The sequence below is a fragment of the Galeopterus variegatus genome, unplaced genomic scaffold (assembly GCF_000696425.1).
Source record: "Galeopterus variegatus unplaced genomic scaffold, G_variegatus-3.0.2 Scaffold230, whole genome shotgun sequence".
In the NCBI taxonomy this organism is placed as follows: Eukaryota; Metazoa; Chordata; class Mammalia; order Dermoptera; family Cynocephalidae; genus Galeopterus; species Galeopterus variegatus.
This window is the reverse complement of record NW_007726341.1, coordinates 176807-192027: the sequence shown is the minus strand read 5'-3', so window position 1 is coordinate 192027 and position 15221 is coordinate 176807. Positions and strand designations below refer to the sequence as shown.

Below are 15221 nucleotides of genomic sequence, written 5' to 3'. Positions count from 1 at the left end.
TTTCTTTTTTCTACTTCCATTTTTATTGGATAAACCCCAAAGAATCAAAGGGGAAGCGGACAGCAAAGGGTTCCCACCCAAGCTATGTTCAAAATTTATTTTACTTCTCTGTGTTCTTTACCATCAATTTCCAAAGGATGTGATGTTTTAATCTACCAAATGCTATTATAATTATGTATAACAAGATATCTCTCATCTTGCCATGATTTAATAATGATGTACATCAAACATCCTTAGTGTTGAATGTCCTCTCCTAGCCTTACCCTAAAATCCTGGGTCAAATCAGTTGAACCTTGGCATTCTTTTTTCTTTTTTAACTTCCCTTTTGCTTTTGTAATCCACCAAAAATAGCGAAAGGATCACTAAATTAATATTACTTGGATGTTGTATCAAGTGGAGGAGAATTTGATGAACATTTTTGATTGAAATTTTATTAACATTAAAATTTACCTTTATTAATGGTTTTTTAAAAAAAGTTGATCGAACTTATGAGATTTTCTAACTTAAGCCCTTATTTTTCATATTTCTTATTTTTGAAAAAGGATGTACATATTTTTACATGGCTTGTACATCTCTAGAAGCTATATGGAAAAAATCAGACTTTGAATTGAAAGGCTGTACCTAAAAATGACTTCATGAAGCAGATTGGTAGAACTAGACAGGACATAGTGCTGCCTTTGTCTTTTGCTTCAGCCGCCCAGATCAGATTGTTGAATAATGTGCTTTGGAGGACAGTAGTGTCTTTCACTGCAAAACTGTGCAAAAAGTTCCAGCCAGGCAATGTGCTATTTCCAGTCAAGTATATGGAGACGTTACATGCTGAGAGCAGCTGTAACGATGTTGAGATAGGAGCAACTTAGAAGCTGGCTCAAATAGGAACTTAGACCATGTCCAGAATAGCTTGTGTGAGCTGCAAGTTTTTAATTTTCAGTTCTCCTGTGAGAAAAGATTTAAATATAGTTAGTAAGCAGAAATGACAAGATAGGCTCTTCTCAAATTCTTCTGTAAAAAAGGCCTTTGCTGTGTCTGAGCTGTCAATGACGAAATATAATCCTCAGTTTGTCATTATCCATTAAGTCTTATCTACAGTCACTTACAGCAGTCTCTCTTATGTTTTGGCCAAGAGTGTGGCCTGTGTGATATGTGTATTTCTTATTGATTGTGGTTGTTATGAGACAAATAGTGGCCAAAGAACTTCATCTTCATTATTTGCTTTTGAATAATGTCTTAGTTTTATAGAAAATAAATTTGTAAAATATCTTAAAATAATACATCCCTATAAAAGGTATGTATTAGAGAATTATTTTTGACAACTGAAAAACTATTCCTTTCACGCAGAATCACATATATGTAAACTATTAAAATAGTTTTACAGCTTTTAAGTTTTATTAAAATTTTAATTAACTTTGTGGTTTTGGCCTATTTTGCACAGTGAGGCTGGCAGTTCTTCTACTTAGAAGCTCTACAGTATAGGCTGGATGGTCCTTCAGAAAAATGCCTGATGTGTTGGTCATCCTAAAAATTAAAAGTCAGATGATTATATTGGAGAGAGAAGAAAATAACTTCTTTGAGAAGAGATTCAACTCAAATTATTTTAGCTAATAACATTCAGAAAGATCTGTTATCCAAACATCTATTTACTTTCACTCATTATTAAAGAATCAAAAACCTTGTAGTTTCTCATCTTTCCTTGGTTGAAATTTGATGGAAAATGGCACAGTCTTCCCATCGTATACCCCTCATGGGAGAATGATATATATAGACATGTATGTGAAGCTTTGTATTTATATTGGAATCTCAAAAAGCTATCGTTTGGAATTTCCCTATCAGTTTTTCGGTAAGATGGATCTCTTTATATAATTTCATTAATGACCGGGGCTCAGGCTGCCTTGTCATCAGTGCTATTTTCATGGAGAGTTGGGAGACTAAGCTATGTTATAGTTTATACTGAACCACAATACTATTATACCTATTATTGTTTCAAAATAACTTCCTGAGATAAGATCCTACAGAACTTCCCTACTTGATATTCTAAATGGGATCATGAAAGGAATCCGTAAATTAAAATAATATTTCTCTTTCTCTCAAACTGCACTACAAAGCTAAATGGTAATCAAGAGCATAAAAGCAATTCAGAAATTTTGAACGATCATTCAGCCCCCTCCAAGCATTGAGTGAAACAGATGTGTGCAGCTGAGCACTCCTACACTCCCTAGTAACAGTGAGCTTTGCCACAGTCCAAACCTCTCGGACACGGACAGGCTTCTGTTTTTAGGTCTGTGTCTCCTATTGGAAACAGGCTGCGCTCTTGGCTCTGTAGCCCACCCAGCCCACCCACTTCGGGTGGTTTGGACTTCTCTCTGACTTGCCTGCAGGTGTGACCTTACTCACCCACTTAGAACAAGTCACTTTACCATTTTTCTGAAGTTTAAAAATATAACTGGCTAAAAGAAGATGGTAAGCAAGTAGATTTTTATACCGTCCTGGAAACTTATAATTATAAAGTTGGGTGAACTTTGTGAACTTTTGCAAGCGTGTTTTTGCTGAAGACTTGTGATTGATGTGGAAGATCCCTGGGGCACAGGTAGAGCAGTTGGACTGTAGGAAAATTGAGTGTGCTTCTCCATGGATGTAACCTGCCAGAGGCTACACAAGGTTAGCACCTACATCACCTCTTCCCCAGCCCAGTGAAATTTCAAATTAGATAAATATTTTGGCAATGATGTGGCAAACCAAAATTCAGCCTTGCTTCTCATTCAGTGTATTAACTTTTTATAAAAGTAATGAACTGGTTTTTTGTGTATGTGTAACATAAGCTGTTAGGCACCAAGAACACCCTAAAGCAGCTATATTAAGTAGAAAGGAGGTGACTTTTTTTTTCCTGATGTGACCACACTCTAAATCTTCACAGTCTGTCACAGCTTGCTCTGTAATTCTAAGCCAGCAATATTCAAAATAGCACAATAAGTACTGTTAGCAAGATGTGGAAATTTTCTTGAGCAGTAGGAACGTACCCCAGAAGCCAGGATGTTTGCTGACCATTAGCTGTACTTGCGTTCAGCCTGTATTGGCTGTCCCTTAGGGACTCAAACTTATGGCTCCAAAGTAGACAAATGAACACAAACAGGCTGAGTCTCAGGAACATTCAGAAAGACCCTCTTGCCTCATAACCTCATGAACTGTACATTGGGACACTCTTTTCCTTAGGGAAGCATCGGATGTTTTTATACCTCTCCTGGAAGCTTCTTCCTAGTAAAGGGAACAATTGAAGCTCTTTTGTATGGGAGGACCTGAATCTATCACTCATGTTAGAGCTTTAGAACCAAAAGAGACTTTTTTTTCCAAATGTGGAAACCAAAAGCTCAATGGTTAGTGACGAGTACAGGGTCATATGGTTGGGTAATAAAAGAGCCAAGACCAGAGGCCACTGTGATCCTACTTGTACTATGGCCAAGTATTCACATAAACATGGATTATTTCAGGAGGAAGATGATTTAGTCTTTCTTCTCTCATCTGGCACAAAGTGATCACTCACTAAATGCTAGTTGTTGTTATAGTTATTTTTATTATTTTTATTTCTCTTCCTCTCCACATATTGTTGTGTCTCACTCAGTATTTTCTTTGGGTTTATGTAGCTTGTATTCACATTTTAAATAAAATACCTTGAGAGGTGTAATTTTATATTTGGAAAGGATCTCCAGAGAACAAGTTCAGCTTCATGAGCATGTTGTCTTTCCCACAGTGTTTCTTTTCCACAATAATAAAAATATTTTTATCAGCTAGATCTTGTGATTTAGCTAGAAGAGTGAAATTGAACTTTAAAAAGGTTTTTTTTTATTCTAAGTTCAATTTCAGAGTTTATTGAAAAAATCTGTATGTTTCTCTTTTCCTCTCTCTCTCTCTCCCCCCTTTTATACCTGAGATCTATGTGAAAAGTTAACATAATATAAATATTTTGAAAAGTAATTAATTTCAGTAATGGATTAAGACAGACAAATAGCATATTTAAACAAGTGGTTCATGAATAAAATGGAAAGTTTTACTGAAAAAACACTTTTATTTTTTAAAGTCTATATTATGGAATTTTTACATCAGCTCTTTCTTATTACCCAGATGTTTACATAAAAAAGTATTCCCTAAAGGGGCAAAATTATGTCAGTTGCATCTATAATTTGATTTTCTCTAAACCTTCACTGTTTAAAATGCTTCCATTTATGTGTACAAACTTGAGTGGGTTTTTTTGCCCTCAAATTAAAGGCTCATTTGGAAAATTTGAGCTAACATGCACACTTATCCTGCTCCTGGAATCTTCTTCTCAATATATTCTCTCAGCTTACTGGGAAGGTAACTTTGTAAACCCAAAATTCACTCCAGCTATTAATTTCAGGTTCTTCACCTGCACCACATAACATGGAATAAATAGGAAGCAATAACCTTCACCACCCTCTGGTAACCATCTGTAAAGACATCTAAAATAAAACTGAAAATGAATAGAAGTAGGGGCCCAGAAAATTGAATGAATGAATTAATTAAAAAATTAAAATATGGCTAACATGTTCTGTTGTTAAATAACAACCACAATCATAACAACACTAAAAGCCAATATTATTTGGGCATCTTACTATGAGCCAAGTATGGTCCTAGTACTTTATGTGGATATTATCATTAGCTATGTTTATGTGCTCAAGAAGTTAGTAATGCACTGTTTAGCCAGTAATGATATCACTGCCTTCATGGGTGTTAGAGCTGTAATTAGCCTTGATGAGGCTAAGACATTCTCTACTTATGCTGATACTTATCCATTTAGCAATATTTTCCTAGTTAATGCCAATATAAACCAGTTTTGTGTTGTAATGTACCTAACTAATTCATATGGAAAGATTTTTTGTGACATTCTCAAGTGAAATGAGCAGTAGGTGAGTTTGTTTTTTATAGTTTTCTCAGTATTTCTTTACAGGTAATAAAACACATAAGATCAAAATAACACAGATCTTTGATGAACACTAGAACGGTCACTTTGCTGCTTTTATATCTTACCGTGAACAGCGAGGCTTCGCCTCAGTGAGTTCAGTCCCTGTAGAATTTATCTGCCCTCCACTGTGACTGCTGTGCTTTCTACAAACAAACTGTCAGGATAGCTTGCTGTCTTTTGTCTTTCTTGTCATCTGTCAAGTCCTTGGAGTTAAGCGGTGTGATTCTTACAAGTATCTTTGTTCACAGGTAATTTTGTGTTGTTTAAAAGGGTGGGGCTTTAAAAAATATCTGTGCTAAGTATAAATCTTATTATTTTACTCTCTTGTAATTGAAACTTTTTTATTTTCACTGCTTCTCTTAGTGTAATTTTTAATCTTCATTAGCATGGCTTGCAAAATCCTGCAAAACCTAATCCCTGCCTACCCTGTCATCTTTATCTCTTATTTCTCTCCACTTTGCACACTATGCCCTAGCTGAACTAAACTCTTATTTGAACAATCCGTGCTCTCACTTGCAGGCCCTTGCACCTGCTGACCCCACTGCCCGGAACTCCCTTTTCTTTTTCTTCTCTGCCTCCCCACTCCTGTTGGCCCACTTCCAAGCTGCATATTTAGGTCTTAGTTTCTTTCTCATCTGTTAAAATGCCACCATTTCTATGAAGTTTAAACCTAGGTTATTGCACTCAGCAACTGACCCTTTCAGGGCAGTCATTCCATTGTAATATCACTACTAATTTATCAGCATTTCTAATAATCTTTAAATTCCATGAAGTCAGGTATTGTGTCTTGTGCATGATTGTATTTCTAGAACTTGGCACAGTGCCAGGATCATAGGCGCTTTGTAAGTATTGAGTGGATGTGACGGGATGGTAAGATATGAGTTAGGAAGTGTGAACAGGGCACATATGGAGTGCTGTGTGCCGTTCAAAAGGGCTTGTCTTGTTGGATTCCAGAAAAGATTTTAGTTAGAAAATAGTTACTTTCATACTTGCATCTTGACGGATCTTTCTGGTAGTGATGTGGAGGATGAGCTGGAGATGACAAGTAATTGACAGGAAGACTAGTTACTGAGATTTTATCAAAGAGAGAAAAGATGAGAACCTTACACTACATAGCCATAGGGATGAGATGAGGGGACAGATTTAATAACTATGAATAAATGTCATAGCCTTTGATAAAGTATTTAAAATGGGGTGGGAGAAGGGATATTCAGAGTCCTAGCTTAGATGATTCTCATGCTACAAACAATTTCAAAGAGGATAAAAACATTATTTGAGGAATGGTATTTGGGTTGGTGGACCTATGGGACATCCAAGTGGAGATGTTGAGTAGACACTTGCAAGCTAAGGTATGGTGCTCAGCGGCACATGCATGTCATCAGCATTTGGATATAATGAAGGCCTTTGTTCAGTGAGATCATCTAGAGAAAATAAGTGTAGAGCAAAAGATTCGGAGAAAGAGCTCCATGGAGTGATGGTTTGAGGCACACTTGGTTGTAATAAACACAGTCCACTAAGGTCTGTCTGGAATTGAAGCCTCTCTGTTTGTCAAAGATCTGGTTTTCCCTTATCTTCTTCTCAACATTCAACCCATCAGTTTCCTTTGTTTGCAAATAGCCAGGGCAGTTGCTACCTTTGAGTTTTTATAACTTCATCATTCTGTTATTCATCATTCTCTGAATAAATGACCTGTGTCTCTAACTTCAAATTCTCAGAGGAAGAGAATCTGGCTGATTAGTAAAGCCCAAGCTTTGGTTCCCTTCAGGTCAGGGATCCACCTCTTAGGTAAAGGGATACAAATTTGACAGTAATAGCTGTGCCAGGGGACAGATCCTCTTGGGAGAAGTTGTATGCATGGAGACTGAAAATAGCTTCAGTAGCCTGTTATTTAAAGGAGCACTTCTCAGAGTTTAATGCTTATGAATTATGTGAAAAATCTTGTTAAAATGCAGATTTTGTTTAGAAGTTCTGGGTGATTCGGTATGTTTGACAAGCTCCCAGGTGATACTGATGCCACTGGATGGAGACCCATATGTCAAATAGCAAGAACGGTAGAGCAAGTGGAGAAGGGGGAAATGCTCAGAAAGGGCTGAGAGGACAGGAGGAGAACGAAAATGGAAGCACTATAGATGGAGACACTCAAGAAGCAGGGTGTGTTTGGAGACATCAAATGTTGCAGAAGGTGAGTGAGATAAAAATGGAAGCCTCTTTAGCATGAATAATCTGCACGATTTGGTGAATTCTTTTCAGCAATGCCTGTGGAGTAGAGAGCAAGTAGGTCCACAGCTGGATTAATCCAGAGTTGGGAGTTTGCAAGGCAGAAATGGGGTAGGGGGTAAGGGCCATGAATATACTAACCAGGAGGTAGATTAAGTGATAGATCTTGCAGTTTAGATTGTTCCAAATTATCCATTGCCTTTAGACTTTTTTTTTTTTTTTAAGAACTGGAAAAGACTCAACCACTGCTTAAAAGGGAACAGTTTCCCATGGAAATGTGTGTGGATAGGCGTGCTGTGTGTACATATGCATGCTCATGTGCTAATCCTCTTGCAAGGGATATATACCTGCATAACAAGCTACTCTAGAAGGATTTACATTAGTCCACTTGGTTGGATCATCAGAAAGTGCTATCTTTTGCAGTTAATTATGAAGCATTCTCTTGCCAAGGTGATTATCGAAAGACAAGGCTCAAAGCTTAAACATTAATGATATTGCAGAAGACAGAGAAGTATTTGAAGGTGTGGTGCATGTGAATGTCTTTGGTGATTCAAAAAATTGTCAAGCTTAATGGTGCCTCATTAGGGAACTTTAACTTTTTTTGTTAGCTTTCTAGCTGTGTCAAGCTTAATTGGCCTGATTCAAGTAAAGTGGTAGGTACCCTTTGAGCTCATGCTTAAGTCTTTGGGAGAGCTTCATATGCATGGTGCTTCCAGAGAACATTTTGAAGGTGAACTATCACAGAAGGAATTGAAACAATTACCTGGTTAACTCTGGGGAAACCAGCGTTTTAGGAGGACTGTGGAAGTGAACTGAGGTCCTTGTGTGGCTGCTGGAAGTTCCAGTAGGATATTGGAATGACTGCTATAACCCTGTTAAGAGGGATCCTCCCCTGCATGGAAATGCTATCTTTAAATGCAGAGCTTGAGGAGCAGTGACACTGCCAAGTCTGTCACATTAAGGGAATTGCAGATGTCATAGCCAGATTGCCTTCAGATTCCTTGCCATCCTGAAAAATCTGCATAGTGGTCTGAGATCACTTAAATTCAGATACTGTGATGAACTTGTCCAGTTCTGTGTATTATTAGTCATTTAATGGATGCTAGCATCTAAAATGTTATTTATATTTTACATTTCAATGATGTTACATCTGGCAGCAGTTGACCTGATCTGGAAAAATGTTATGTATCTATCTTGGCTCTTTAATGATTTGGGTATTAGAACTGATTCTAGAATTCTCAGTTGCTGCTGGCCCTTAGGTTTAATCTTTAAAAACCACCAAGGATTCTAAATATTTTAAGCTGTTTTAAGCAACAAATGAGCTTTTCCTTTATTAGAACTTAATATATTCCCATGGATAATTCAAACAATGACTTTGAATAGATGCAAACTGTGAATAGACAACTTAAGCTAAATTTTCTGGAGATAATTTTTACTGGCCAGGTTTTCCAACAAATTCACTAACTGCAGTTTTATATGCATTCAAATAAAGAACAAGATTAATTTAAATGCATTCATTTTGTTCTCCACTTAACATAGTATGGGAAAAAACAGTCCTTCAATACCCTCTGCAGATCTATGTTGAAAACTGCTAAAATTGCTCTCTATTTAAATTTATTGCTTGGGAAATTTCTGTTTTAGAGAGATTTTAAGGACCCTGGTATTTGGATTTTACAGAGAAATACTTGCGGCAATGGTGGAGTAAGAATTTGAATCTCTTTAATAAAAAATAATAATAATAAGATAATGGTTATTAAATCTATATCTAAATGTTGTTCATAAGTTGAATCAAGTTTTGACATGACTGGAAAGTTTTCCATTGCAGATTTGAGTGTCATTGCAGAATAAACTTTTGTGAAAATACGCACGAGTAAATTACTGCTAACCATTTGTAAGTATAGGCAAGAAATGAGGGTGAGATTTGGCTTTTTTGTTTGGATTACCTGGAAATTCTACTTTTTATATTATAGGTGAGACTATTTTATTATATCTGTCTTTCAGAACATCTTGAGCCAGATGCTTTGCATTGGTTAGCTTTTTGAAGATCTGTTAATCCTGGTTTTACCAAGGCCTCATTCAGTGGCTACTTCAGTGTCCATCTTTTTAAGTAACCCTACATCTAAGAGAAAACAATTAATTATTTAATGGACTAGCTCATAGTGTATGAATCAGTTAGCAGTGATACTTGATTATTCCAAATGGGCAAATCCAAAGCACTGTATTCCATATTCTTTAACATTCTTTACTAAAGTATTTTCAAATTAGTTTCTTAAAATATATTAATTTTAGGGTGATGACACTATATTTAAGAAATTGCCCATTAAAAAATGTTGTCTTTTAAAGCAGTACTTGAGCTCACCACTTTGTTCTGTGTCTTTTGTTTAATTGTGGTAACTTTTTTTTCCCCCTAGAAAGACACTAGGTTTACCTTACATTAGATGTCAATAAGATGTGTAAATTTGGGCAAGTTATATAATCGATATTAGCCTCATTTATTGCACCTAAAGATGGAGGTGTTGGTAATTCCTAGGGCTATTATGATGTTAAATGAGATAATGTATGTGAAAGCCCTTTACTGTGAAATCATCTATAAATATAGTGAGCATGATGATACTGTCCTAATTTAATTGACATTTCATCCAATTAAGATAATTACTCTTTAATAGCACTATCTCTAAATGCTGTGTAGCCATGGAACATGAGAATCAAATAGAAGAATGCATCAATTTTTTAAAAAAAATGCATATGGGTGTCTTTTCTGTCTCTTTTCTATCAGAATGAGTGCCTTAGAGAAAGAGATTCTGCTAAGGTGGGGTGTTATTTTACCTCTTGTAAATTGTCACACAAATTTTGTATTGCAGTGATGACAAATAATAGCCAGTACTTGCGTAGTGCTAACTATATGCCAGGTACAACTCCTAGAACTTTCCAATATTAACCCTTATAACACTCCCAGTAATACTGGGAAGTGGGTGCTGTTATTACCATCAGTGTCAAGGTGGAGAAACTGAGGCACAGTGAAATTAACTTGTTCAAGATTACACAGTCATTGTTATCAGTCCAATTTAATATTCTTATACTCTTCAGCTCTTAGGGAAGAATTTGGCAAAAATAAAATATCAGGATAAAGGAAGTTATGAACACTACTAGGGTCTTGGATATTGAATATAGTACCTCATCTTGGAAAAATGATGCTGCCTGACCATTGGGATGACACAGAGATTGTTTCTTATTTTCTTTCTTTCTTTTTTTTTTTTCATGTTAAATTTCCAGTACCTATTACTGGATAAGTTGTTAATTGACTAGGATTACTTCTCTCTCCTGAGACCAATGTATAGTAACAAAGAGCTGAACTTGTCAGAGAGGTTTCTCATTTCACTCCTGTGCTATGAGTGATATAATTAGAAGAGCAAGCCCCAAAGCCCCATGCAAAGTGATGTTCCAGAACCACGCACTCTTTATCTTTCTTTAAGACTTAGAAGTTGTTTGACTTGGGGCCGAGCCCGTGGCACACTCAGGAGAGTGCGGCCCTGGGAGCGCAGCAGCGCTCCCGCAGCGGGTTCGGATCCTATATGGGGATGGCCGGTCACCGCTCACTGGCTGAACGCGGTGCGGCTGGTCTCAAAAAAAAAAAGAAGTTGTTTGACTTGGTTTCATTTGCTACATCCTGTCATTCTTTAATTTAGGCGTGTTTCCATTCATTTAAGCCAGTCACTTATCTGACATAAATTTCACAAATTTTGTTGAATATCTCCCATGTGCCGGGGATGCTGTGGGGTGCTGGAAAGTAAGGTGGTGAATATGACAGGTACATTACTCTCTGCTTGTTGAGTTTACAGAGTAGTGGGAGGAAGCAGACAATGAGAAAATCATCTCCCATGGAACTGCTCTGAATAGTGCTACAAAGGAGAAGAACATGGTACTCCAGGGATGGATAAGTGAAGGCATTTGGCAAGAGACTTGATGATCAGAATTTGTTTTCCTTGTTTGTCTTTCAACTTGTGCAAGATGTCAGAGACTCAAGGAAGAGCAGAGGAAGGGCAAGTGAGGAAGAACAGCGGGGAGCAGAGCTGGCAAGGCAAAGCGTTGCATAACCAAGGGGGCCAAAGGGAAAAGAAAAACCTAACTTAAGCAGCATGACACATCTAATAAGTCCTCGAATGTATCCCTGTGTCATAGAAGAATAAGTAATATTTGTAAAAACTATCATTCTCGAGAAAAGTTATTGCTGATTCATTCTATTCAATGAGTAAAAGAGAGAGAAACACAATACATTTAGAGTGATTTCCAGTAACATGGTTAAAGTATTTTATGGTTTGAAAGTTCATGTGTTAGTTTTATGGCAGTTTACTTATTCAGAATATTGGGTGAACGAATGTATTTCTTTCAGTTATAAAAATATTTAAAAGGAACACATCTATTAATTGCAAAAGCATCTCTAGAAAGGAAGATAGTAGATTTTGGTTACTAGTACCTGCTAGTGGCCACACCCTAGATGAATAATAATTTAGAAGATCCTAACTGTTCTCTTTAGAGAACATGGGATAATAGCATTTCTCCTGTCTACTTCAGAAGGTTCTTCTGTAAAAATACATTTATTCAGTTACTATTTATTGTGCACCTACCTTGTATACTGGGAATGTAGTGATGAAGAAAGGAGACATGGCCTTAGGCCTCATGGAACTTACAGTTCAATGACAGAGACCAACATTCATTTACAATGGGTTTTTATTTTTGCTGTTCCCTTGGCCTGCAGTGCTGTTGCTAGTGTGCTCATGGCATGCTCCCTCAGTCGGGTCTTTGCTCAAGGTTCACCTCTTTGGAGAACCACCTAGTGTTTCCATCCGTTCATGTCCCTGTCTCTATGCCTCGCTTAACTTTTCCTCGTACCTTTTATCACCACCTGTCATTATATTATTGGTTATCTTTGGGTCTGAGACTGAAGTGTAAGAATCTCTTATACACAGACTTTGTGTTCCTTCTCATTAGTATATACTATTTAGAATAGTGCTTGGCTCATTACAGGCACTCAGTAAGTGTTTACTGAATGAATGAGATGATCACACAAGTATGTAATTATCAATCATAGTAAACAAATGGGATAAGTACATTAAAAACTATAAATATTCCACACATTCAAGATGATGCTATTTACTGAATTTTAGAAAAAAATGTACTCTACCAGAGGATAATCTGTTTATTATTTGTGTGTTGATAGCTTTTTATTTAAACATTTATTTCTGAGAGTTTCTTTTCCTTTATGTCTGTGATTTGTAATATTGAACTCTACCTTTATGGTTCTGTAACTCGCTCCACCCCAGTTCACTTACTCAACTAGGGTAGCGATTCTTAACACAGGTCAGTGGACATTTGTGAAATCCATTGTTGGCTTCTGAGGCCTCATGTACTCCTTAAAATTGTATGCAACAAGTAGTGGCCCTTATGCATTTTCCTGGAGACAGTTCCCATAACTTTCATCGGATGCTCAGAGTATAAGACCCCCTAAGTGTAAGAATCATTGCTCTCAAATTTTGTATTTTTCTTTTACTTTTTGTTGCTCTGTTGGTACTTCATTTTCTCCTTGAGATGGTTTTGTTTTCCTTTTAATTTTTATGACTGTATTTTGGTATTTTAAAATGTTTACTATTTGATTATCCCTAGTGTGTGGTATTCTTGGTTTATTATACGCATTTGATTCCAGCCCTTCTCTCTGTCTCTCTTTTGTCTGTCCAACAGTGTGGGGATGTGCCAACTGCAGGGTTGTCCTGTCCAACCCTTCTGGGACCTTTACTTCTCCGTGCTACCCTAATGACTACCCTAACAGCCAGGCTTGCATGTGGACCCTCCGAGCCCCCACCGGCTACATCATTCAGATAACGTTTAATGACTTCGACATTGAAGAGGCTCCCAATTGCATTTATGACTCATTATCCCTTGATAATGGAGAAAGCCAGACTAAATTTTGTGGAGCAACTGCCAAAGGCCTATCATTTAACTCAAGTGCGAATGAGATGCATGTGTCCTTTTCAAGTGACTTTAGCATCCAGAAGAAAGGTTTCAATGCCAGCTACATCAGAGGTATGTAAACCAAAGGCAGTGCCAACCTTCTGCTTTCATTTAACATGTTCTACAATAAACACAAGAACCAGAAGACAGACTTATGCTCTTTTATGTCAACGTGAATGATTTAGGATTAGGATTTATGGGCAAGAATCTGTTATTATTCTTTGAACATTCTCATTAGCAAAATATAATTTCCAGATCCAAAATCTGGTTACAGTAGAGCAGAATTCATTCATATTGTTTATATGTAGAACATTTAAAGGCTGCTTGGAAGACACTGTAGATATTCTACTGTTAATAGTTAAAATCTGTAATTCTAACATGTTTCCACTGAAAATTTAAAACATCCATATTCAGAAATTATTTTATTTTGGGCTTTTAAGATGTTGCCCTTTTAAATAATTATGCTAGGGGACAAATAAAGAAAATTAGCATGTAAATTTTAAAAAACTATTAATAACTTAAGCTAATAAACAACATAGCCTGAGGAAAGCCCCCTGAAATTGGCTAATCAAAGAAATAAAACATATTTTTATTAAATGTGTTTCCCAGATTCTGGCACATCATAACATTTAAATCTTATTCTCTCTAAAACCAGTCTTTTTTCCTGAGCTTCCTAATTAGGTATCACATATACAAAAAATAAAACTTTAAGAAAGGTACAACTATGAAAATAGCTGAATTCATTATTATTGATTTTCGGTTGAGGAGTTATTTACTGCTTGTGATTGACATTAGGTACATACATACTCATTAAAACACATGCTTTATTTTTTCAAAAGAATGTTTAAAAAATCTTTAATTAAGGACATTTGGAAATAAAAAAGAAACAAGTTAGAATTAACCTGTACACCCACCATTCAGCCATATTTTCTTCTAGGCTTTTTATTTTAACAACGTGTATAGAATATTGGGTTCATAATGCATAAATGACCCTTTGCATAAATAGACCTATGAAGTGTTATATATTTTTAAAGTAGACTAAAATCTATGATTTTCTTAAATTCTCATAATTTTGACTAAAATACGTATCCTAAAATTATTTTAATTATAGAGCTATTCTTGTTGTACATTGAAATATATCCAAACTACTATTGATATGATAACCAGTTTTAAACAGTATTTTTGAAGAGAGAGAATTTTCTTTCATATTGGTTACACAATGTCTGTTAAAATAGCATAGGGCTAAATCCACTGTATTATCTAATAATTTCACATATATCACAGAAGTATTAGGCTACTGCATTTTTATTTTAAATTTATTATGCATATAATAATAGTAATCACTTGCTATTTATTGCTGCTGAGTAGGTGCTGCTGTATGCTTTATAGATATTAACTTATTTAATTTTCATCCACCATCTATGCAACAGGTGCCAATTTTCTTACTTTGCAGACAGAGACTATGGTAGGGAGAGGTGATGTGACATGCCCGAGATCACATGGCTACTACGTGGAAGAGCTGGGATATGCAGCTTCATAGTTTGCCCTTTTAACTACTTTCCCTTGCTGTCTCTCAAAAACTAGCTCATATGCCTAAATGTAAAGGAACTATACCATAAAATTCCATTTTTATTTGTCTTTTTACTAGACTCCCTCTCCTCAATAGAATTCTTTTTGTATTTGTTCATAAAATAGCCTGATGATGAGGGAAAGAAAGGAGGATATGGAATGACTGAAGAGAAGAGAGTAGTATAGGAAAGTTTGGAAAGAGTGAAAGGTACTTGTTAATAAAACACAGAACTATTAGTTATGATTAGAAATTATTTGGGGGCCGGCCCGGTGGCGCACTGCTACAGTGCACCGCTTGGGAGCGCGGTGGTGCTCCCGCCGAAGGTTCGGATCCCACATACAGACCGGTTCCCGCTCACTGGCTGAGCGAGGCGTGGGAGCAACACCGAGGGTTGCGATCCCGTTGCCGGACACGAAAAAAGACAAAAAAGGAAAAAAAAAAAAAAGAAAGAAATTA

At 36.4% G+C, this 15221-nt stretch overlaps 1 protein-coding gene across 2 annotated transcripts in view; it reads left to right on the top strand.

Moving 5' to 3' along the window:
* GPR126 (G protein-coupled receptor 126) overlaps positions 1-15221 on the top strand; it is a 134827-nt gene that overhangs the window by 44944 nt on the left and 74662 nt on the right. For both annotated transcript variants that reach the window (XM_008566244.1, XM_008566243.1), the window contains exon 2: positions 12926-13267. In XM_008566244.1, the coding sequence (XP_008564466.1) occupies positions 12926-13267 (342 nt within the window). The remainder of the gene's footprint in view (positions 1-12925; positions 13268-15221) is intronic.